Here is a 22,434-nt window from a genome sequence, read left to right as displayed (position 1 = left end):
GTTGGAAATTCTGATTTTCACTTTCTAGAGAACCTCCCAAGAATATATCTCTTTTGTACATAAAAGGAGTTATCTCTTTATCCCATGTGAATACTGGTCTTTCCAGAAGTCAGGCGGTTAATTCAGGGCCGGCCTTCTGGAAGGGATGATGTAATTGTTTGGGCTTTGTATGTATCAGTCTCCAAGGAAACTCAATAATGAGGAAATATAAACTAGGTGTGTAACTACAATGACCTCAGATAAGCTGGGGTGTTGGCTGGCATTACATGAAGGAACAGATCCTTTAATTATAGATGAACTCTGCTGTTACTCACTCTATTTCAGAATGACTGGAAGTGGAAGACTGGAAAAATGAGAGGTGGGAAGTTTTTCATACAAACAAAGAATTACTGGAATCAAAAGGAAAACACACTCAAATTAGATGTTAAAGTGTTGGAAAATTTTTTTTAATCTGAAGGAAACCACCTTCGAACTATTAATATAGGTATTCAGATTATATGTTTAAGATGAGAATTCAAGTATAATGCATATAAAAACTAAAACTAGAATTTAAGTCTTGCCTTATTGAAGTGAAATTAGGATTTTAGATAAACCAAATTAAAACAAAGTCATTCCTTATGTATTATAAAACACATGAGAACTTAACACATTAAAAGCTCACATTCAATGTAAATCTAATGAAGTGGCTGAGAGCTAGCTCCCCGGGAAACTGGAATTGACGGTGGCATGTTATATATTAGTTCATACAACTGCCAATTTATAGACTGAATGCCTCTTACGAACTTTCCTTAGAGGAGCTGTACAGAATAGTACGGTCATATCAGTTTTGAAATGGCAGATACAAAATGATCCTTAAAGTGGCTCTTAGGATTCTTAAGTATGATTTTTATTGTATTAATGGGAAAAATTTTGTGTGACTGCATTTCTGACATTTTAGCAGAAGCCATCTGAGAAACTATCACTTACACACACTCAATTCACTCACACTGAAGTACCCAGTGAGTTCATGAGTTCAATTTCATACAAGTTTCTGCTTTATGTATAAAAGATAGCTATGTGTTATCTTTTGATTATTTCTCAGTACACCATAAAAATGAAAGTGTCCAAAATTTAGGAAATAAATAATTAAAAGTTCAAATCTTCAACTGGCCCTAAATGTAGAACAATCACAAACCAGCCTAAAAGTTTTCAAAAGCCACTATCAACTTGCCTACTAAGGCATCACTAATAATTAATTTATTCAATAGACACACTTTGTGAAAAGTAGCATGTCAGGGTGAGGAATTTCACAGAGATGTTTAAACATTCTTCACGTTTTTCCCTTGAATTGTGCACTGACTCCCTAGCACATTTTCCAATATGAATGATCACTTTTAGTAATTTTAGGGTCTCACTGCAAGGAAACTAGAGATCTCCACTCTAAGGCTCGTGGAAACCAGACAGTGAGACAGGATTACTACTAAACTTCCCTGGAGTTCCTCTAGGCTCCAGGCCTCAGGGCCCAAACTTCTCTTATCCCTGGCACGATTCATTTGCATCTGACATCCATCATGAGCTGAGTCAACACCTTTATTCTCCACGGTCCTGCCACCCAGCTCTATACAGGAAGGCTTCCACCCGCTTCCCATATCCCCTTCCTAACCGCTATGTCCAGCCCAGGTCCTGGCGTCACTGCCCTGGGGTTTTCCAGCCCTTTCCTCTTGCAGTTCCCTTACGGGAAGAAGTTAACAAGAGCCAGGTTCCAGAGGAGGGCCCTCCCCGCCCTCGTATCCCCAGGCCTCCAGGGCAGGAAAAACAGGAGGGTGCTGAGCTGTGTCAAAAGCGGAAAGGATGCTGGGTGGTGAGAGCGATGGCCTTGGTGACCAAGTACTTACTTGGGGTTCAGAGGCTAAATTCATCTTGTATGGGTGACGTTTCCCTTCCTCTGTCACCAGAGGAGACCAGATTTTCTGTTCAGATCTGCAACAGATCAACAAAGCTGTTGTTCATGCATGCTAAATAAATAATATATACAAAAAACGGGGTAGGAGAGTGTCCCTCTTGCTTGTCTACTAGCCTCTGAACTGGTACTCTGCTGCCCCCTCCCCCTGCCTTCCCCTCCAATTTGCCCCCAGCATGATTTTCCAAAACACCAATCTAATGACGTCATGTCTATGGCTGCCTGTGCTCAGCCCCAAGGGATTTCCCAAGATGCTGGCACTTCTCCTAGCCTCATCCTCCCCGACTCCTCTCTGTGTCCCTGATCCCCAGCCACCCTGGTCTCCTCTGTGCTCCTGAGCGTGCCCCATGCCACCCCACCTCTGCCCAGGATGGCCCGAGCTTCTCTATCTTTCCCAGTGTTCTTGACCCAAACCAAATAACCAACTTACTCATGAAGCATGTCTGGACCAAATAAAAGTGATGCCTCCTTTCCTGAGCTTGGAAAGGATTTCTTTGTACCAGTCACAGAGTAACACTCTCAGCCCTGTCTCCGTTTTCATGAGTATAGCATTTTCTCAGTCTTACAGATAGAGAATGTTTGTGCTTATCCTTGTATTGCCAGACTGCCTAGCACAGTGCCAGATAGACGTAAGATGTAGCTTTTCAATTTGTTGTTAAATGGATCCAAAAAACCAATTAACCTATGAATGAATGAATGGGTAGATGGATGGATGTCTTGAGGGAGAGGATTTGGACTAAGATAGAAATGAAGACAAGAGTAAGAGGTAAATGTGTTTTTGAGAAGACATAATAAAATGGTGCACCTCCCATGGGGGTAGGTCTCTAAGTGTACAAGATATTCTGACATCCTGCCCCATATGTGGTCTCCCGCCAGTCCTGGAGCATAAGAGAGAAGAAAGCAATAAAGCTTCTGTGCAGATGAGAGCAAAGGGTTCATGATGAAGTACCATGAGAGCTAAGGTTAATGAGACATTAAAGACGCGGTAACAGGAGATCAGAACGAAGAATGTGAACTTGATCCAACAGGAAACAGGGAGCCACAGAGGTTGAACCAAATCACTTCTGAGACCCTGCCCTCGCAGGACACTTGCCAAGACTAAACGGAAAAGGAATGGGCGTTCTGCCCCAGTTACAGCTCCCAGTGGGTTCTCCTCACTCGCTGGCCTGTGGAGAACGCTTGCCCCAGCTCTCCTTCCTCACAGTGAACTTAAACTTACACTCCGCACTTTGTCTAAGGTGTCGCAGTCTTTCTGCTACTGTAACCTCCTGTCACTGCTCTGTGTGGCGTGGCAGGAGCAGCATCCGAAGTAGATTCTTCATGGTGTCCAGGAAGAAATCTTCATTTCATTAGACCTGACAGTATGTAACTGATTTCCTTTCCTCAAAATTCTGGTCAGTTGTGTTGGATCAAGTGAAAGAGCAGGTATCTTAGCGAAAGATGCCCACCCTACGGGAAGCCCTGTGCAACCAGAGAGGAGAACGCGCAGCCTGAAATTCCAATTCCACAGGCCTCTCAGCCTGCCCACAGCACACGTGGCACGGAGCTGGGGGTGCTGGGGGTTCGGAAATAGCTGAGGCAGTCCCTGCCCATGAGCAGCTTCAGCTCACCCAGAAATGAACGAGTGTTTCCACGGGCCTCACCTGGCTACTGTGAGCGTCATGTTTTCTGTGCAGCCCTTGATTTTGTTCTGAGCTTCCAAGTGTGTCATATGGCTGGTATTTTCCCCATCGATGGCTGTGATCACGTCTCCAATACATAAATTAGCAATAGCAGCCTTGCTTCCGGGAGTAACCTAGGGAAAGAAGAGAGCAAGCTAGTTACTACTTGTCTCCAAGGAAACCACTGAGTAAGTAACCGCTGGCTTAAGTATTCACTGATGTGGATCAAAGTAGTTAAAAAGGAATGAGGGCTGAGATCATAAGTTTCAATAATAACAATCCTGTGTGGTTATGTAACACATTATGGTTTACAAAGAGTCCTTTTCTACAAACCATCCCATCAGATCCTTACAATAACCCTGTGAGAAAGGCCAGCAAGTATCAGTTCCCTCACAGGTCCCCATTTTAGAGACCAGAAGACTGAGGCTTAGAAAGATCTGTGACTTACCTGGGATCACCCAACTAGTACACTACTGTATTACTAGTCATCCTACTAGTATAATACAGAGCCAGGACTCAAACCCTAAACCAGACCAAAATATTCTTCCCAGAATCTTGTTACTTCCTTAAAATAAGTCACCAATTACATTTAAACACCACACACACACACACTTAGAGAACATTATATATCTATTAAACAGAGAGACATCCTATATCTATTAAAAATCTTAATAATCAATGTTATTTATGCACAGAAAAAAAGTTGGAACATTGCATACCAAATTGTTCACAGTTTCACATTTCTGCAATGTTTTTGGTTTTTACAGTGAGCTTGAATTACTTTTATGGTTGAAAAGAGCAACAAAGAATATTTTAAAATATGATAGTATAGGTTTATACTGGTTCATATGCTCTCAGACAGGAAGCTGACTATTAGGGTCGGGCCCTCTGGGTGGCTGATTTTCTACAGGCCAAAGCTTCTAAACCATGGTTCCCAACTTATGGGCCACCAATGCTTGGGGGAAGCCAACCAGTGACTGCGGTGGGTTGTCAAATCCATCTGCCTACTGAGCACTGCACGTGACCTGAATAAATATCTTGCCTCACACAGAGATGCACAACTATTTTTCAAGTGAATATATAAACTCATTTTGAAGTAGTACTAACGTCAGAGTTATTTTTACTGTTAGGTGTTTTCTAAACCAAGGTACACTAAAAATAAAAATCATTCCAGAGTCAGTCCCGTGACTTTGACATTAAAAGACCTTCCTTGATGGGAAGTCCAAGCCATCCCAGAGCAGAGTGGTGGTAACATACCCAGACTCCCAGGCCCCACAGGGTTCTGGCCTCGCCTTGGAGAAGGCCCTTGACTCCTGGCAGCCCAGGGAGGAAGATCTTGTGAACACCTGGGTGTCTCCATAAGGCTGAACCACAGGCAAGAGGCCTTTCAAGACACTGAACCAGAACACAAGGCTTTTGCTCTAAGCCTCCATATCTGACACAGTTTTCAGGAGCCAGTCTCCAATCAGGTCTTGCCAAACTGAAGACCCTTCTAAGGTGGCTGGTGGGATGCTGCTGTCACGGTCCATCCCCCCACCAGCGCCCCAACCCCACAAAATTAGGAGTGGATAACTTGAGGTCCCTTCCGGTTCGGACACATTATGACTTTATCAGGCAAAACACCCCTGGAATGTAGCAGGATGTGGAAACCAGTGCAGAGATCCTGACCTTCTAACCTTCCTTTCTGGCTTTCCCATCATCTGTTTACCAGAGATCTGGCCTTTAGAAAATGAAAGCCCCCAATCCAAGGTTCAGATCTCCTTCTCACACAGCCCCTGGGAAAAGGCATTTTATACAGGCGAGCGTAGGCCTCCCTTCTTTCAGTTGACTTCAGGGAGTTAGCTCTGAGTCACTCAGTACGTGCAGTAAAAACAAATTCCTCTCATCTTCTGCCTGTCTTCCTGAGAAGACTTAGCTGGTGTGACTACATGTATATTTCATTTTTTTTCTAAAGAACAACACAGACCCCCTTGTTTCCAAAATGGCCCTAAGTATCACTTTATTTGGGATTAGCTATAGTTTTGGGTTGGTGAACTCTGTCTCCAGGGAGAGCAGCCTGATGGAAGTCATTCATCATGATCAACTCTTTTGGTGTTAGAAGTCCCCTTGGATAAAATCCCAAATCATTAAGTGAGGCCCCTAAGGACCATGCCTCCCTCCTCGCCCTCACTAGGCCATTCCTCCACCAAGCTCTAGCTACAGGGGCTTCCTTACTTTTTTTCCTGCCTCAGGGCCTTAGCACCTGCTGCAGCTACTACCTGACTAACCTCTCAGCTTAAGTGACCCTTCCCACAGAGGCTTCCCTGACATCCAATCTAAGCTGGATCCCCTGTCACCCTTTCATACACTCTCTTCTTCTTCAAGGCACTTGTCACATTAGGTTTGCATATCTATTTTGTGGATTTCTTTATGTAATGTTTGAGAGCCTACTAAATGGTAAGGTGTGTGAGGGCAAGATTTTGTCTGCCTGTGGTGCTGGGGTATCCCCAGTGCCTGGCACAGTGACTGGCATGTAGTAGGTGCTCAATAAATGTGTCCAATGAATAACTGAATCCAAAACATCCAGCGTTGTTAAATATGTAATTACGCTGCCCTAGTTTATCCATTAAAAAAAAAAGAGACTATTTCAAAAAGAATCAAATAACCATTTTCCCCAACACTGCTTTCCTGGAATGTGACCACTCACAAACTAAAATGATGAAATTTGGCGGGTGGTAAAAAGCTTGAGAACATGAAAATAGAAATTCTTTTTACGTTCATATGCTCAGTTGCTAAGAACTTTGGAATTTTCAGCGTTTGGTTCAAACTGTCTTGTAGGTGAGGCATTTCTGCTAAGTACATCCGGACAGGTCCTGGACAAGCTAGAACCAGTCTTAAGAGCCCTAACTCTGAGTAATCAAGGCCTAGCCATCCTATCTTTCGGTCTGATTTTTTTTTTTTTAAGTCAAACTCATGGGAAGCCAAAGGAAATCTCAAAAAGTTACAAGATAACATCATCAGACAGGACTCAGGTGGAATGGCACATAAACAGACTAAGTCCACATTCTTTTATGAGCCATCTATTTCTGGGGAAAAAATAGATTTAAACGAAGTATGGGATTTGCCTTTTATAAAGCTCCTTCAGATACAATGTCCTATTTGAGATAGTAATAACAATGACCTCACCAGCAACATAGAAGATAATTTTACAGATGAGGAATCTGAGACTCACAGAGAAGCTGTGACTGACTCAAGTTCACACAGCTCAAGGCTTGAGCCTGGACTTGAAACCAGATCTCCTCACTCCAAATTCCATTCCCTTTCTGCTTTACCACAATGCCACAAGCAAAAGGCTCCAAACCCCACTGTCAGAGTCAAAAAGAAACCCCAAAGTGAGAAGACTCATCTGCCGTGATCTTCTAAGCAAGGAACTGGAGTGTCAGAAACCCCTGTCCCTCCACCCATGGGACCGTCACCTCCATTGCTCTGGCCTCACCTGGGCCCCTTATAAAATACCCAAATCAGAACCGAAAAGACCTCAGGAGAGAAGGGCTGGCTATGCCTCCAACTCCAGTTACTTCCAGTCCTGGACAGAGGATTCCAACCCTTACTGCGCACCATAATCATAACATCATCATAATCATAACAATATCCAGCAGCTGATGAGTTTAAGTGTCTGGCAAGGGTTAATTTACCGATCCTCTCCCGATGCTATCAGGTGGCCAACACTATTTGCATCATCACAGATGAGGAAGTGGAGGGACAGGGTTAAGCAGTTTGCCTGCGGTTACACAGCTGGTGAGTGGTGGGCTGTGGGGCCCCAAAGTTCATCCACTTAACCCAGTACACCACACTGTCTATTCTAATTTCCTCCTGACCGCCAAATTCCATCAGAACCAGCTCATAATGGAGTCAGCTTCAATTTTTAAAAAAGAAATCCTATACTCTTCACCAAAGAAACGGGCCCATTAGCTCAACGGATATCCTCAAAAACCCTCTTGCAGCTTTCTTCCCCAGACACCATACAACTTGCTCACACAACTCCTGCTGCATGAGAATAAATGGGTTTAGGCACAATCTCCATAAATGAACAATCTGCTGTTTTCTGCAGAATTCACTCACATCTCCCTCATCCTTTGCTCCATCCCACCCTCCTAGGCAGACACTTTGCTCAGGGGCCAATCTGTACATCCACCCCATCCTGCAAGTTCCAACACACCTGCAAAGCCTGTGCATTGCTGCTCAGCTCCTGAGCACATAAGGTTCATAGAATTTCACTTCTAAATGGCATAGAGTAGGACTACAAGGTAGCTCTCCCACTTTCTTCGATTTACATCTAAGTAACGAAGTATCACTGTTATACAGAACTGGATGCATACTCACTGGCTGTGACAAATTAAAAGATTACTTTCCTCCTCTGTATAAGGGCATGTATCTATTTTATCCCTCCTCTGTTACCTCCTCCTTTCTCTCATTCATTTACTCATCAGACAGACGTTCCTTAAGTACACACTGAAAGACAGTGTAGCTAACTGATTAAGATGTGGCATCTCAAGTCAGATGGCCAGGATTCATGTCCTGTCTCTGGCGCTTGGGAGCTAAGTATCCTCGAGTGGGATATTACACCTCTGTGTGCCTCACTCTTCTCATCTACGAAACAGGAATGACAACAGTCCTGACATCAGAAGGCTGTCATGAGGATTATATGAGATGATTCAGGCACTGTCTAACTCAGAGAGCAGTTATCTCCTGGGGCAGACAGTTATGTACAACAGCTGATTAATGCTGGACCAAAAACAAGTAAACAGACAATGGGAGCCTAAAGGTGGAATCAGGGGAGACTCCCTGGAGGAGGTGTTGCCTAAAATTGTGCAAAGGCACTATAGGAGGCAGGGAAGACCATGCAGCTTACAGGAACAGCATGTGGACTAGCATGGATAAAACACAGGAAGTGAAGGGAGAGGAAGGGAATGAGCCTGAAGATGTCAACATAGACCAGGCTGTAAGAGCTCTGTTATTTTCTAACAAGCCTGTACTTCATCTGGGAAACAATGGGGAACAACAAAGAAAATTAAACATAGCCTCTGACTCAACTGCCCAGTTACTGCCAAGAAACAACCACTGAACCTCAGCTCTGCTGAGATGAAGGTGCCTGCCTCGGACAGCTGTTCTCTTATGGCAGCTGCAAGAAGCAGACCCATTCAAGGGGTCGTCCACTCAGCCTCCAGGCCAGCCATTCTGAGGCTGGCTTCCCCAGAGGACCTGTCAGAAGGCAGTTCCACTTAAACTTACATGTTCTATTGACAGCTGGATGGGGATCCTTTAACTCCCTAGGCTCAAGATCAAAAGCTGGAGGCCCATGAAATGAACCCAGGCTACAATCTTGGCTCTCTTTTAATTTAAATGACTCTGCCCTCTTGAGCAGAGGCAGACACTCTGCATTTACTCACAGTCCTCACCACACTCTACTACCCCAAACACAGAAACCTGGGACCAGTCACCATGTACCATTATTCTTACAGCTATTAATTTAATTTTTCTCTACCTCACTCTTGAGTCAAAACTCTTTTATGATGCCTCCTGATCCCATCATGCAAACATACCTGCGACCACAGCTTAGCTAAAAAGTTATGTAAAGTAAAACTACGTATACAAACGTTTTCTGACAAAGATTACAAAGCACCCTGGTTTGCCCAGGACAGTAACATATTTTCCCAGCTTAACTATCAAAAGCATTCCATTTCATTCTCAACAGTGTTCCAGTCTGGATCGTAAATTGTACTGTCATTCTTTTGAGGATTTCAACCAAATATTTGTCAAATAGTTTAAACAGTGCTGATGCAGGGTTGTTTTTTTTTTGTTTTTTTCTCCCTTTTTAAGGAAAAAAAGTGTCCCTCTTCAGAAAGTTCTTCTACCTGTGGACAGGAATAGAGGTCAATTTCCTGCGTGTTCACAGAACATTGCTAACCCTGACGCTTGGAACTGGCATCCAAACTTCAGGCCAGAAATTGACCCAGCTCACAGATAACTTAGGGGGAACTGACATTTGCAAGGATGAGGCAATGGTTCCCAAACAAGTTGGTTATCGGGTTTTAAAACTATAAATAGATCTCCACACCCCACTTCAGATCTACTGAAGACAGTCTACACAGTGGGACCCAGGAATCTATATATTTTTTTAAAGCTTCCCGGAAAATTCTGACGCTCACTAGGTTTGGAGATGTGGGCCAGCCTTTCCCCCGAAGGTCTCTCCCTGAATGAAGTTTTCATGTAAACAAAGAATACGTAGACCCTAAAATCTCAGCGCTTCCAGAAACAACAAGGGCTGACACTCTTATTAAAACACATAGAAGGCGTTTAAAAGAAACATCCACTAGAATAGTACTTCTCTCTTATTAAAACAATTAAAACAAAAAAAGTCCTTGTCCTATTTATTGGTCAACATCCTTGAAGGTGCTATACAGAGTATTGTAGAAGTCATTTCATTCCAGATGTCTAAATAACTCAACACGTTCTATTTTGCCTCAGTCAGAAAACTCACAGCTAAATGTAGTGTGCAATTATAGAAACCACCTAATTTAAAGGTCCTGGGGCATCTCTTTCTTCTTCTATGTTCTTAATTTTTTGTTGCATCTTATGATGTGTGTTCTTATGTTTGAAATTTTGTAAATATGTATTTTGGATTGTAAGTTACCTTAAATACATCCCACAAGTTGGGTATATTAAATTAAATATTAAATGATGGTGGTTTAGCATTTTTAGAATTGTATGAAACAAGACTGGAATAAAGAAATTTGGAATTCAAGTTCAATCTCGGGGCTGTGTACCTTTAGGGGCAACCTCCTTTGAACTAATGGCCGTGTCAAAGTATTTGGGTGCAAATTTAAAAGACGCTGATCTGAGTGACAAAGTAGAGCCCAGGCCTGCACTGTGCCATTTAGATGTGGAATTTGAACTCTTAGTCAGACTTCTGATCTAATTTGTTTGTGGGCCCAGGCTCCAGCACAGACTTTGAAGTCACATTATAGCCACAGAAGTGGTATGAACTTATTCAAGTTGGCCTGTAAACCCCAAGAATGTTTCAAAATGTTCTTGCTTACTTTATAACCATTTTCTCAAGAAAATGAGGCAATAAAGTAGTTCAGGTACTTGTAGGTTAGCTGTGCCTTAATCCAGCCTCACTTTATGCTTGGTGCAAAAGGAAGACACTAAGGGGTGGCAGAGCCAAGTCAGAAAGACCAGTCATCATTTTAGAAATGTGATTAAAAAGCAGGCAGCAAAGCAGAATGCCCTGAGTAATTTATCAACACGTCATCGGTCTCTCACGGTGTCTCAAAGTCCCCATACATGTCCCTATGCACCCCTCTGTATAGCTTTTTAAATAGCTCCAATAATGACCACCCTTAACCCAAAGCCTGGATTATTCATGGTTATTCACTGAACACACAACCTTGAGCAGTTATACCTTCTATGCCTCCATTGCTTCATTTACCAAATGAAATTTATAATAGTATCAACTTCATTTGTTGCTAAGAGAATTAAATGAGATTACATCTGTAGAGTTAGAACAATGTCTGACCCATATGAGCACTCAACACAGTAGCTACCATTATTTTATTTTATTTTATTTTATTTTATTTTATTTTATTTTATTTTATTTTATTTTATTTTTACCACTACCACTGTATCTCTATGCCTTGTTTGTGTTAGCCATAGTGCTAGGCTCTCTCTGCACACCATCTTAATCCCCATCACAATCTTTGAAGACATTCCTGCTTTACAAGCGAGGGCACTGAAGTTTCAGGGGCTAATCCTGCCCAAGGACACACAGCTAGTCACCGGACAAGACAGGGTTTGAACACAGAGCAGGCTGATACTGAGACTCCATTTCCCATCAGGATGGCTATAATTCTTGATTTGCTGCATTAAAAATAAGGCAAAAAGTACAAAGCAATGACATCTAAATGGTTCACCGTGACATGGTAAACTGATGTTTAAAATGCTACACGAATGGGAAAAAGTCTGGAAAGTTTTGCAGCAAACTGTTAAGTGTTTACCTCTGGAAAGGAAGACTGGGGAAAGGTGTGGGGAATGCTTTTACCTTGGGCTGTCCACATTTTTATATTATTTGATCTTTTATAATTAGCACAATGGTTTTTATGTAAGATTTTTTTGCGGTATAGCATGCATACAGAAAAGTACACAGATTTTAAATAAACAGCTGGATAGATTCCCATAAAGAAAGTGCACCCAGGGAACCAGCACAACTAAAGAAAACAGAACATTACCTGAACTGGCCAGAGTCCCCTCATGCCTCCTCCCTGTCACTAACCTCCTGGCAAAGGTTACCCTGATCCTGACTTTGAACACTATAGATGAATTTTGCCTGATTTTATATAACTACAATCACATGGTATTTACACTTTGTCTGCTCATTTCTCTCAACATTGTGCATGTCTGTATCGTCCATATCACTGTGCAGTTACAATTCCTTCATTCTCACTGCTGCAGTGTTTTATACCATTATCCATATGATATAAGTATGTTGATTTATATCTATATACCACCATTCATTCCTTCATTCCACTGTTGTTAAGACATTTGAATTGTTCCGAGTTTGGGGTTATCATGAATAGCGCTGCTTTGCAGATTCTTGACTTATCTTTTGGTGCCACGTGGACATTTCTACTGAGCCTTTAACTAGGGAAATTGTTGGATCATGGAGTCTGGTCATGTTCAGCTCTGAAAGCATAAGTATTTTTTATTATTCTAAAAAAGAAACAGATGTAAATCATTGCTACATTACCTGAATTTTGTATGCATTTAGCATCTTTTCCCACATAAGTCATACCTATGTCTTTATTTTCTTATTTGATATGACATGAGTAGTCATATCTATTAAAATCAGGCCGAGTCTGAGGTCAAGAACCTGGCCTCCTACAAGACCAGAGTGTTCTTCAGAAAGTCACTGTTCTTTTGATGGCACTTATCAAGAAGGCAGTGTACTTACATGGAAAAATACACCACAGACCTCAGTTACGGGTGAGCTTTCCAGTTCACACACGATGGGGCTGATAACAGTATCAACAATCACCATACAGAAATTACCCTTTTCATCTTGGGTTCTCCTGGGTACATTTTTGTTCTGGAATTGGCTTCCTGCCACTTTCCTGGCCCATCCTTGGCTGGGCAAGGCGGGTCTGTCCACTCCCTGGTCATTTTCATTTGCCACAAAAACTGCCCCCAAACCCACTCTGAGCCACCCAGGCAGGCTTTTCTCTGGCTAATTCCCCAATTCCTCTGCTCTTCTGTTCCTCCCTGTCCACACAGCCATGGAATCCCAGGCCAGATGTCAATTCTCCTGGGGCCGGGGGAGGGGGCACAGCTTGTGGCTTTTCAGGTGGAACAGAGAAGCGAGGCGCTGCTCTCTGGGATGCTCTGAACTCCAGGAGCACTTGGGCTGAGGCCACAGAGCACCTGGGACCCCACTCCAGCCACGCTCATGCACACGAAGGACTCTAGGGTGAGGATCTGAGAAGGGTCCTATGCGCATGTTGATGCCTGCACCACCATTAGCACTTCTCAGACCTGGGTGCTGGGTAAAATTATTACCAACGAAATAGTGACAGTTACGGCTTATCAGGAGGCAGAATATAGTGAAGGCTGGTCTGGAAGTCAATCTGCCTGGCTTCAAATCCCAGCTCTGCCATTTACTGTCTGTCCTCTGTCTCTGTGTCAAGGGTTGTGGCAGGGGCAGAAGAAGATAATGCAAGTGCACACCTAGCACAGGGTAGGAATTCAAAAAATATTAGCTACTATTAAAATATGATTATGACATGGAAGCCAGACCACTCAGCCAAATTCCAGCTCTCCCACTCACTGCTGTATGACAAGGGCAAAGTACTTAACAATTCCATGGCTCGGTTTCTTCATCTGTAAAATGGGTATCTTAATTGTATCTACCTCACAAGATACTTGTGGGGATTACTGAAAGGATATATTGAGCACTTAGAACACTGCCTGGCATATAAGAAGTGCTATATACAACTGGCCATTGATACAAGCCGATCAAATAAATAGTTCTCACACAAAACTTTCAAGTGTAAGCGGAGGCCCTGGTGATTAACACAAGAGTCATTTGGGCATAGATACTTACAGATGAATAACAACACAAATTCATTAGAAAACATTTCTGAATTTATAATATGTTTTCTCTATCAACTCGTGGTTGAAAGTACAACTAATGTCATGAGAGGCTGAGACACTTTTTAACAATAAAAAAGTGGGTCCTCACATTCAAAGGGTACAATACCATTGGTTTGCTTGTTTATTGTTTTATTTTATCTTCACAGAGAACTGAGCCCCCAAGAAGGCACACAACACGCCCGGGGTCACCTGGTGTGTTCAGAACTGGAGCTCAGCCTGAGTTCCTGCCCTGAACATTCTACCAGGCATCATACAGTTCTGGCAGCTTCCCCAGGCTCTCCTCTGAGACAAACTGGAAGTCAAATTATCTTTTAAAAATTAATTTTCTGACATAGCCACTTTTGCTCATTTTCAATGAGCCTTAACCTTTTCCTTTACAAAAAAAGTTAAGTAGTTCAACCACTGAAAAATTTTGTAAATTCAAATTACCTAACCTATGGGCACTGAGCTTCCTCCCTGTAAAAGGCAAAGAACACCTGCTTTCCTCTCCTCCAGGGAGCAAGAAGAGCAAGGCACAGCCTAGGGAACGAGCCCAGCTTGGAAGCCAGTCCTAACCTCGTCCTAGCACAAGAGTAATTCTGGTGCTCTTCCCAGTCCTGATCAGACTGGGATACTGACCTCAGTGATTAGATATAATCTCTCAGCCACCTGCCCCCGTGGCAATACCTTAACGCCATTCTTCCCTGCTCTCTCCTCCTCAAAGACAAGTCAACAAGGCTGGCATCCGCGAGTGTAAGGGGCAGGGTCTCTGGTCAGCAGGTAGAACATGACTTGGTGAATTTCAAGCCAGTAGGTTCAGGCATTCACTTACATGCCATTCCCATGAATTCATCCTCTTCCTCCTCTCTTAGATTAGCTGGAGCAGCTAGTATTTCCCAGGTGACCAATTTCACAGAATGAGGGAGTACAGAGCAAGAGCCATTAATGCATAATGAACCTTTAAGGACATGTTTTGCTTTTCATAACCTGACAGATATGAATCTGCTTAACATGATGTAAACCTACTTGAGGCTGTGTATAACACTGTTAAAAATCAGACAAGACCCTCTGGCTACAGAGTATCCATTATTAAGCACCCCTCAGGATACCTGAGGGAAAACCAGAGACTCTTAGCAAAGGCTTCTCAGGGACTCAAGAGGCAAATGAGCAACTCGTCCCACCAAAAGCACCCCCTTATCTCTGGCCCCACCCCTTCCTGTCTTTTGTCAGTTGCTGGGAGAGAAAAAAAGTCAACATAAACCAAGCAGCAATTTTGGCCTGGGTGTGGATTCTCTGAAGGCTTTCCTTGAAAGCCAAGTTGAGGAAATAAGAAATTGACATGGGGAAGAAAAAAAAAAAAAGAAGAAGAAGAAGAAGAAAACAAAACAAAACAAAACAAAACCTCCAGGAGATACACAACTGTAGATTTGGAGCAGGAACTGACAGAAGAAAAAATTTCAGGGGATAGTTGCAAAAGTGAGTCTGGGTCATCAGGGAGTCCAAGGTAGAGGCTTAAATGAGAAACTAGGAAAAGGAAGGAAAACAAGGTGATTCCCAGAAGTCAGGATAGGGTTATGTGTAGTGAGCTGCTGGGGTGCTGGCAATGTTCTGCTTCTTGACCTGAGTGGTAATTCTACAGGTATTTACTTTGTAATCATTTGCTATGCATTTATATTTTATGATTTTTTAATTTCACAATTTAAAAATAAGTTAAAAAAGAAAAAAACAATTTCAAGTCACAAGATTCCAGAGTTATATTCGAGCTTTAGTAGTTTAACGAAAGACAAGAGCCAATGCCAGAATAATTCATTCAAGAGAAAGCAAACATGGTTATTTAAATAAAAGGCACTCCTCTCCCAGCCTAATTTTATGGTTTGCTTTGGTGTGGAGACTCAAAGTCTGCACATACAAAACCATAGCAAACTGTATCTGCCTAGGAAAATAAATGTAGCACACCTACCAACCGGAAGGTGTGGAGAACTTTGTGGATGCTCACACCTCCTCACTGCCGTTCACTGTTTACAGAGCACTCTCACATACCTTAACTCACAGCCAATGGCTGGAGTCATCCATTGCCAAGATAAAGAAGGCAGCCTCACACAACAAAAGGCTCACCCCAGATACAGCTCAAGAAGCAGAAATGAGACCCACACCAGATCTCGGATGGCCACTCAGGGACCCTTTATATATGACAATGATTCTCCTATTCCCAGGAAGTGAGGAGACCCACATTTTTTCCAGGTGGAAATAATAAGATGAAGTAAATTACTGTCGGCATGAGAATGTCACCTCCTGAGCCACTTTAACTTTTCAACTAAAGCACCAGCCAAGGGCATTATAAAGATGAGCGTCCCTCACTAGACCTTGAACACCTTGAATGGAGCTGTGTCTTCTCCTTTCTGGGACTCTAGGGCTTTGCACAGTTTCTAGAATATGCTCTATGCTCATGAGACATGTGCTAATAAACAAACAAACAAACATACAAACATGAGGGTACAAACTATGAATTCACAGAATTGTGTTTTCCACTCCATACCATCATTCCTGCACAGTGCCACTTGCATTAAGTCTTTTAAAGGCAGCTAAAATGACAGGCAGTAACTGCCCTTTTAATAGATGGCCAATATATTCTCCAATTTTTAAAAATTTATCTTTTAATTTTTTTTTCATTTTTAGGGAGTAGGTAATTAAGTTTATTCATTTATTTTTTTTTTAATGGAGGTACTGGGGATTGAATCCAGGACCTTATGCATGCTAAGCATGCACTCTACCACTAAGCTATACCCTCCCCCCCTTATCCTCCAATTCTTAAGAAAAGGTTTCATGTCACACATAAATTCAGAAGTGGAGAGGGCTGACAGGTTAATTATAGACACAAAGAGCAGGGACAAATGGACTATGAGGTAAGCGAGTCTAAATGTGCCTTCCCTGGACAAACACTTATTAATAAACCTGCAAAGATTTACTGGGCACAGATAAGTTCAGTTTGGTGCCAGGCTTGAGGTGGGGCGGGTGTCCAGATTTGGGGAAGACACAGTTTCTGCGCTTGAGGAATTCGGCTGGTGGCTGGAAAGACAGCATGTACCTGCAAGTATTAATAATCACAAGAGGTCCCCCTGAGACAGCAGGTGGAAGATAGGAAGAAGATAGGGCCTAAGAACTGAGGCATCTACCCTTTTTAGGGGTGGGATGGTCAGAGAAGACCTCCTTAGTCCACTAGGCCCACCTAGATGGAAATGTAGGTAGGACTGTGGCTGGCAGATAAGTCAAAGTGAGGGGTCCCAATTCTTTTCCTCTTGCACCTCCCACCATATTCTTTCAGCTGCTAGAGGCAGGTACTTAAATCAAAAGGACCCATAGGGATCTCCCCCTTTCCTCCACACTCCTTCTCCAAGAAAAAAGAATGTTCAGATGGCTGGGGAGGCAGGTTTAGGGTCACCTTTAGCAGGCAGATGAACCCAAGAATAGATCTTGAAGTCTAGCAAGTCAAGGATACCAGAGAGTGCCTTTTGCCCCCTTCTTTCATTCAATCAAAAAATCTTTCTTGGTCTCCTTCTAGGGGTCACAATGAATGTGGTAATTCTTAGTGGAAGATCAAGACAGCCTTTAGCCCAGACTAGATGACCAAGGCTTGGGCCTCCAAACACTGAGTCTGGGTCTCCCTCGGGTTTCTGCTTTATTTGGAAGCGATGGATCTGGAGTTTCCGATTGACTCTGGGCCCTTTCAAACTGATGAGGCCCCACTAAGAATTTTTCAAGCACCAACTCCCCTCACTCCACCCCGACACACACACAAGGTGGGAACCCCATCCCCAATTCCTGGGGGAAAAGGGGTGATTGGTTAATAGTCCCGAAATGCCAGGCGGAAATACGGCACGGCCACCTCCCGCTTGGGAGGGAAATGTCCAAGAGGGTTTATTCGTGTTTGTTTCCAAAATCCCGCCATTTCTCCAAAAGACATGAGGGAGGTGAAACCTGGCCATGGATCAAGTTCAAAGAGAGAGAAACTAGTCGTTTCAATTGTCTTTAAAGTTAATCTCACTAGCTTGCCACCCCCAGTAAACTTCTCGCCCACTCCACCTCACTTTCCAGGTCGTTTCTGCTACTTCCAAGCTGCATCCCGCCACTCTGCGGCTTGTGAAGAACAGGGAAGTGCCATCTCCCAGCGTGCGGGTTCTGCCGGGACCCTCAGCCTCTCTCTCGCTGACAAAGCGCATCCACAAGCCGGCCACGCTTCTGGGGCGAAGGGACGAAAGCCGCCCGCTCTTTCTCGCGGACGCGGTTAAGGGGGTGCGTTCCCGCCGGCCGGCTGGCCTGGGAGCGCAGCGTGGGGGAAAGCGGCGGGGGCGGCGGGCCCCAGGCGCGCGGAAGGCATTCAGCGCTCGGCGCACCTGGCGCACCTGGGTGCGCCCGGCCGTCCGGCTCCGCCCCGGGCTCGCGAAACCGCCGTCTCCGGCAGCGCCCGCGGGGCCCCAGCCGCCACAGGTCCCCTCCGGGACACGCCGCTCCCCAGCCTGGGATCGCCCGGCTCCCCGCGAGTCCCAAGCTGCTCTTACCCGGGAAATGGCGAGCGGCTGCTCGAAGTCCTTGCCCCCCACGAGGCGGAAGCCCCACGGTCCCGGGCCCTGGAGGACTATCTGCTGGGTGGTCATGGCGCGGCGACGGAGGGCAGCGACCCGAGAGACAGAGCGGGCAGGACGCGGAGCGGCGTGCTGGGCTCCCCGGCGGCTGTCGGAGGAGAGCGCGGCGCGGCCCGGGAGCCTGCGGTGGGCGGGAGGAGGGTGGGGGCGGCTCCGCCCAGGCCGCGTCGCAGCGCCCGCCCCGCCCGTCCTCCCGCCGGCGGCCCGCAGCCGCTCCCCGCCCAGCGCGCCCGCAGAGGGCCTCCGCCGGGAGTCGGGGGGAGAGAGCCCGGGGTCACTTCGAGGGGCTCGGCATCTTAGCAGCCCCGCCCCGGCCCCCAGCAGCACCTCCCTCCCGCCCCACGCGCCGCCCGCCTGCGGCTCCCAGCCCCGCCGCCGGCGCTAGGTAAGAGGCGAGCAGGTTCAGACGACCGCGGAGGACACCAAGCTTGGCCGCTTTAAAAGAGTTTAGAAGGGCTGTGCAAAGTCAACCCCTTGAGGTCGGCTCCTTTTTCACATTTGCTTTCTGTGAACGCCAATGATGTTTTAAAGGTGCTTTCGAGTGATCTCCTTTGAAAATACGAAGCAGTCAGGGCAGTGATAGCCCCATTTTACACATGAATTAACTGAGTCAGCCTGACATTAGAAGACTTGCTGGAGGCCACACAGCTCGTTAGCGTTTCAACTGGATCGTCGCCCGGGGCCTCGGTGCTAAGCCCCACACTGGAACTTTTCAAATGCCAATGAGGCCTTCACATGAAGTTACAAGGGGACTTCAAAACCTTCCTAGAAACCTTTAATTCTGGCTGGATTCGCTAAGGGTTGTGACCTTCCCAACAACCCGCACCTCAAGTCTGGGGCGGGCCGAGGGCGTGGAAACGGAACTGGGTTCTCAGCCTGCCACTAGCTTCCTAACTGTGCTCCCTGTCCCCTCGCCCTGGAGTCCATTCTCCATGCCAGATCAGACCACGTCTAATTGTCCACTGGGTCTCTTGCTTCACTCTCTGAGTAAAGCTGAAATCCCTAAAAATGCTTGTACGGCCACCCACAGAATGACCCCAGCTCCGTCTCTGATCTCACCTCCTGCCGCACTGGCCTCCTTGCTTCTGCCTCAGGGTCTTGCATCAGGGCCTCTGGAATGCTTTTCTCCCAGGCATCCTAAGGCTTGCTCTTTGTTCAAATGTCGTCAACTCAATCAGGCCATCTCTGAGAGCCGCATTTAAAACCCCGTCTCTAGAACACCCTGTCACCTTCCCCTGCTTTTATTTTTCCATTGTATTTACCATCATCTGACATACTCAATTGTTCACTTATATGTCCCACCCTCACCCCTAAGCATCTGTTCCATGGAGTAGGGATTTTTTATCTGTTTGGATCCCTGCTGTATCCCAGTGACTAAGAATAGTGCCTGACACATAGTATTTAATTAATGTACTACATTGACCAACCTTATGACCTCTGGGGCCCAGGTTCTTTGTAGTTTTCTTTGTTCCCATTCTTCCTGGCACCTGAGCCCCAGTGCTCTGTCTCCTTGTGATCCTGGCCTATCTACCAAGGAGTCCTGTGCACAGATTTACACACAAAAGGATCATCCTACTTGTCCGATTGTGTCACAGCACACATGCCTAGTTTGGGAATGGTTTGCTTGAATTTAGAAATCAAAGTGGATTTATGTTATCTATCCATTCCTCTCATCTTGCATCCTGATATTCTTGAATCTGGGAAAAAGGAATGGAGTTACAGCCCACAAGCCAGCCACCTGCTTCATCAAAGCCAAAAATTATACTCTCTTTGATTAAGATTCTCCTGATCAAAAAAAAAAAAGCCTTATGTTTCAAGTCCCTTCAAAATTTGAGAGAATCGCTCAATTCTGGGTCTGCCCATAGATGTTTAGCAGTTTTGAATATTTTGTGTCCTAGGAATGGAAAAAGGTGGAAAAGCCACAGCTTCTATGCTCCCCTCAAGGTGGGAACTGCTTCTCATTCATCCTCAGGTGTCCAGCTAGCATGGACCTGACACATCGTAGTCACCAACAGTGTTTACTCTATACAGTATTCTTTACAGATATAGGACTCATTTGTAAGGTTGCTTCATTTAGTTATTAAATGTTCTCAGTTGCAGTCTGGTTCTACAGAGCAAGAACTGTAAAACAGTCAACACTTTGACCTGGTCATCCCCTTTCTGGGCACTGATTCCAAGAACAGAATTTAGAAGAAGAAAAAAAGCTATAGGTACAAAGATATTTAGAGCCACATTATTTATAATGACAAAAAACTGGAATTACCAGGAACAGAAAAGTGGCGAAAAGTGGCTAAATGGCCATATGAGGGAATAGTCTGCAGCATAAAAATCATAATTGTGAAAATGACGAGGCAGGGAAATGTGTTTTCAAAATAAATTAAAAATTATTTGTAAACCAATTTTTATTATTTGTAAACAGAACTATTTATAGATTTTATATTAAAAATAAAAATTATATCTACCTATTGCTGAAAATTAGATGGTACAAACACGAATGCTGTATTGTGAGATGGAACTGGAGGAAAAAAATGTTTTAATAATTTTCTCTAAAGTTTTCAAAATAAAAATCAATTAAATGACCTCAGCTCCCTGGGTGGAGACTAATTGCTGGTCTTTCTGGAGATAGAGAACCTCATCTTCTATCTTTTTTATCTCCCTCCCTCTCCTCCAGTGAGCTAGTTCTGAGCTGAGCACACTGCATGTACTCAGAAGATACCCAGGAATGGACTGACAGCTCTGACCCCCAAACACAAGCAAGCTTGTTTTATCTTAAACATCATTACTTATTAATCAAAACTCTCCAGTTTCCTCAGACCCTTGACTCTTGTAGAGTACTAGTTGACCTGGCCTTAAGCAACCTGCCTGAACTTCAAGTACCTTGTTGTTGTTATGCATTCCATAAAAGTGTGTTGACCTAAACAGCCTTCATCAAATATCTGAGTGGGAGGGGAGGGGGGGACAGATGTAGGAAAAATGGAAGCAAGGAGGACAGGAAAGGGACTGGAGGAGTATTGGTCCAGGAAGAGGGGGACACAGCTCTTTCCAGCTCTCAGTCCAGTTTTACAATGTAGACAGGGTGGGAGGCATCTGCTGGCACATTCTCCCAGCCTGGCTTCTGCAGAACTGACGACTCCCACACCCAGGGTGCCATTGCCAGGACCCTCCAGAGCCACTGTGCGGAGACTGCTTCCTGGAACAACAGCCCCATTTCTTAAGGACAGCGAGACTAGGACTGTGCTAAGGCTTTACATACGGTTTTATTTACTCTCAAAGACAAGTCCTGGACTTGCCCAGCTAACTGCAGAATAACCATTCCTAGAGATCACGGCCATGACCCACCTCCGGGACCGAGTATTCTGGCCGCGACCAACAGGGAGCGTAGGTGACGCCCAGGCTCCAGGCCCTGGGATCTGAGGCCGGCTCAGCCCAGGAGCCAGAGAGCCAGAACTCTGGTCCCGCTGACGCTGGGCGCAGAGCTCACAGAGGTTCCCCCATTCCCAAACCTGTGCAGCTGCCCGGGGACCCTGGTCAAAAGACATGAGAGTGATTTGCTTCTCTTTTCTCTAAAAAGAACCTCGAAACCCAAGCTGAGAAGTTGGAAAAACAAAGACCACTTTTCACGCCGAGTCTTACCCGCCTATCTGGTCCCCATCAGTCCTCAACCCCGCTCCGCTCCCAGGGTCAGTGCGTCCTGTACTAGGATCCCACGCGAAGCCGGTCCCCGCAGCACTCCAGGACAGCCGGCGGCGGGACCGCCGGGGGAGGTGCCCTCGGCTACGCCCGGGACTAAGCAGAGGATTGGGCGTCCAGTTCTTTCCTCTCTCCTGCTTCCTGCCCCTGCCCACTGGTGTGGGGTGGGGAGGTGGAATCTTGAAGTGGCTGTTTGGGATTGGGCGTTTCTGGGATTCCTCTTGGTTCAGAGCATGCTCCCGTGGCACGTGGGGCCCTAGAGACACCTGGACACCTGACCTGGCTGAAGTCCCCTCTGGGCTGATAAGGTGTGTGGACAGGTGAGCGAGTGGATCTGAGG

The 22,434-nt window shown here is 45.1% G+C and overlaps 1 protein-coding gene across 2 annotated transcripts in view; it reads right to left on the bottom strand.

Moving 5' to 3' along the window:
• The window catches only part of PDLIM1 (PDZ and LIM domain 1), a 41,626-nt gene extending 19,443 nt beyond the window's left edge, over positions 1 to 22,183 (bottom strand). Inside the window, exons 1-3 of one of the 2 annotated variants that reach the window (XM_074373912.1) lie at positions 22,038 to 22,183; positions 3,583 to 3,734; positions 1,875 to 1,959 (exon numbers count right to left, since the gene is read on the bottom strand). In XM_074373912.1, the coding sequence (XP_074230013.1) occupies positions 1,875 to 1,959; positions 3,583 to 3,650 (153 nt within the window). In that variant the 5' untranslated portion in view covers positions 3,651 to 3,734; positions 22,038 to 22,183. Of the gene's footprint in view, positions 1 to 1,874; positions 1,960 to 3,582; positions 3,735 to 18,320; positions 18,570 to 22,037 lie in introns of those variants that run through there. The other variant, XM_074373911.1, reaches the window with a different exon arrangement.
• Positions 22,184 to 22,434: the final 251 nt, after the last annotated feature.

This window comes from Camelus bactrianus, chromosome 11, assembly GCF_048773025.1.
Source record: "Camelus bactrianus isolate YW-2024 breed Bactrian camel chromosome 11, ASM4877302v1, whole genome shotgun sequence".
Classification (NCBI taxonomy): Eukaryota; Metazoa; Chordata; class Mammalia; order Artiodactyla; family Camelidae; genus Camelus; species Camelus bactrianus.
Note: the sequence above shows the minus strand (reverse complement) of the source record. Positions and strands in the feature narration are given on the sequence as shown.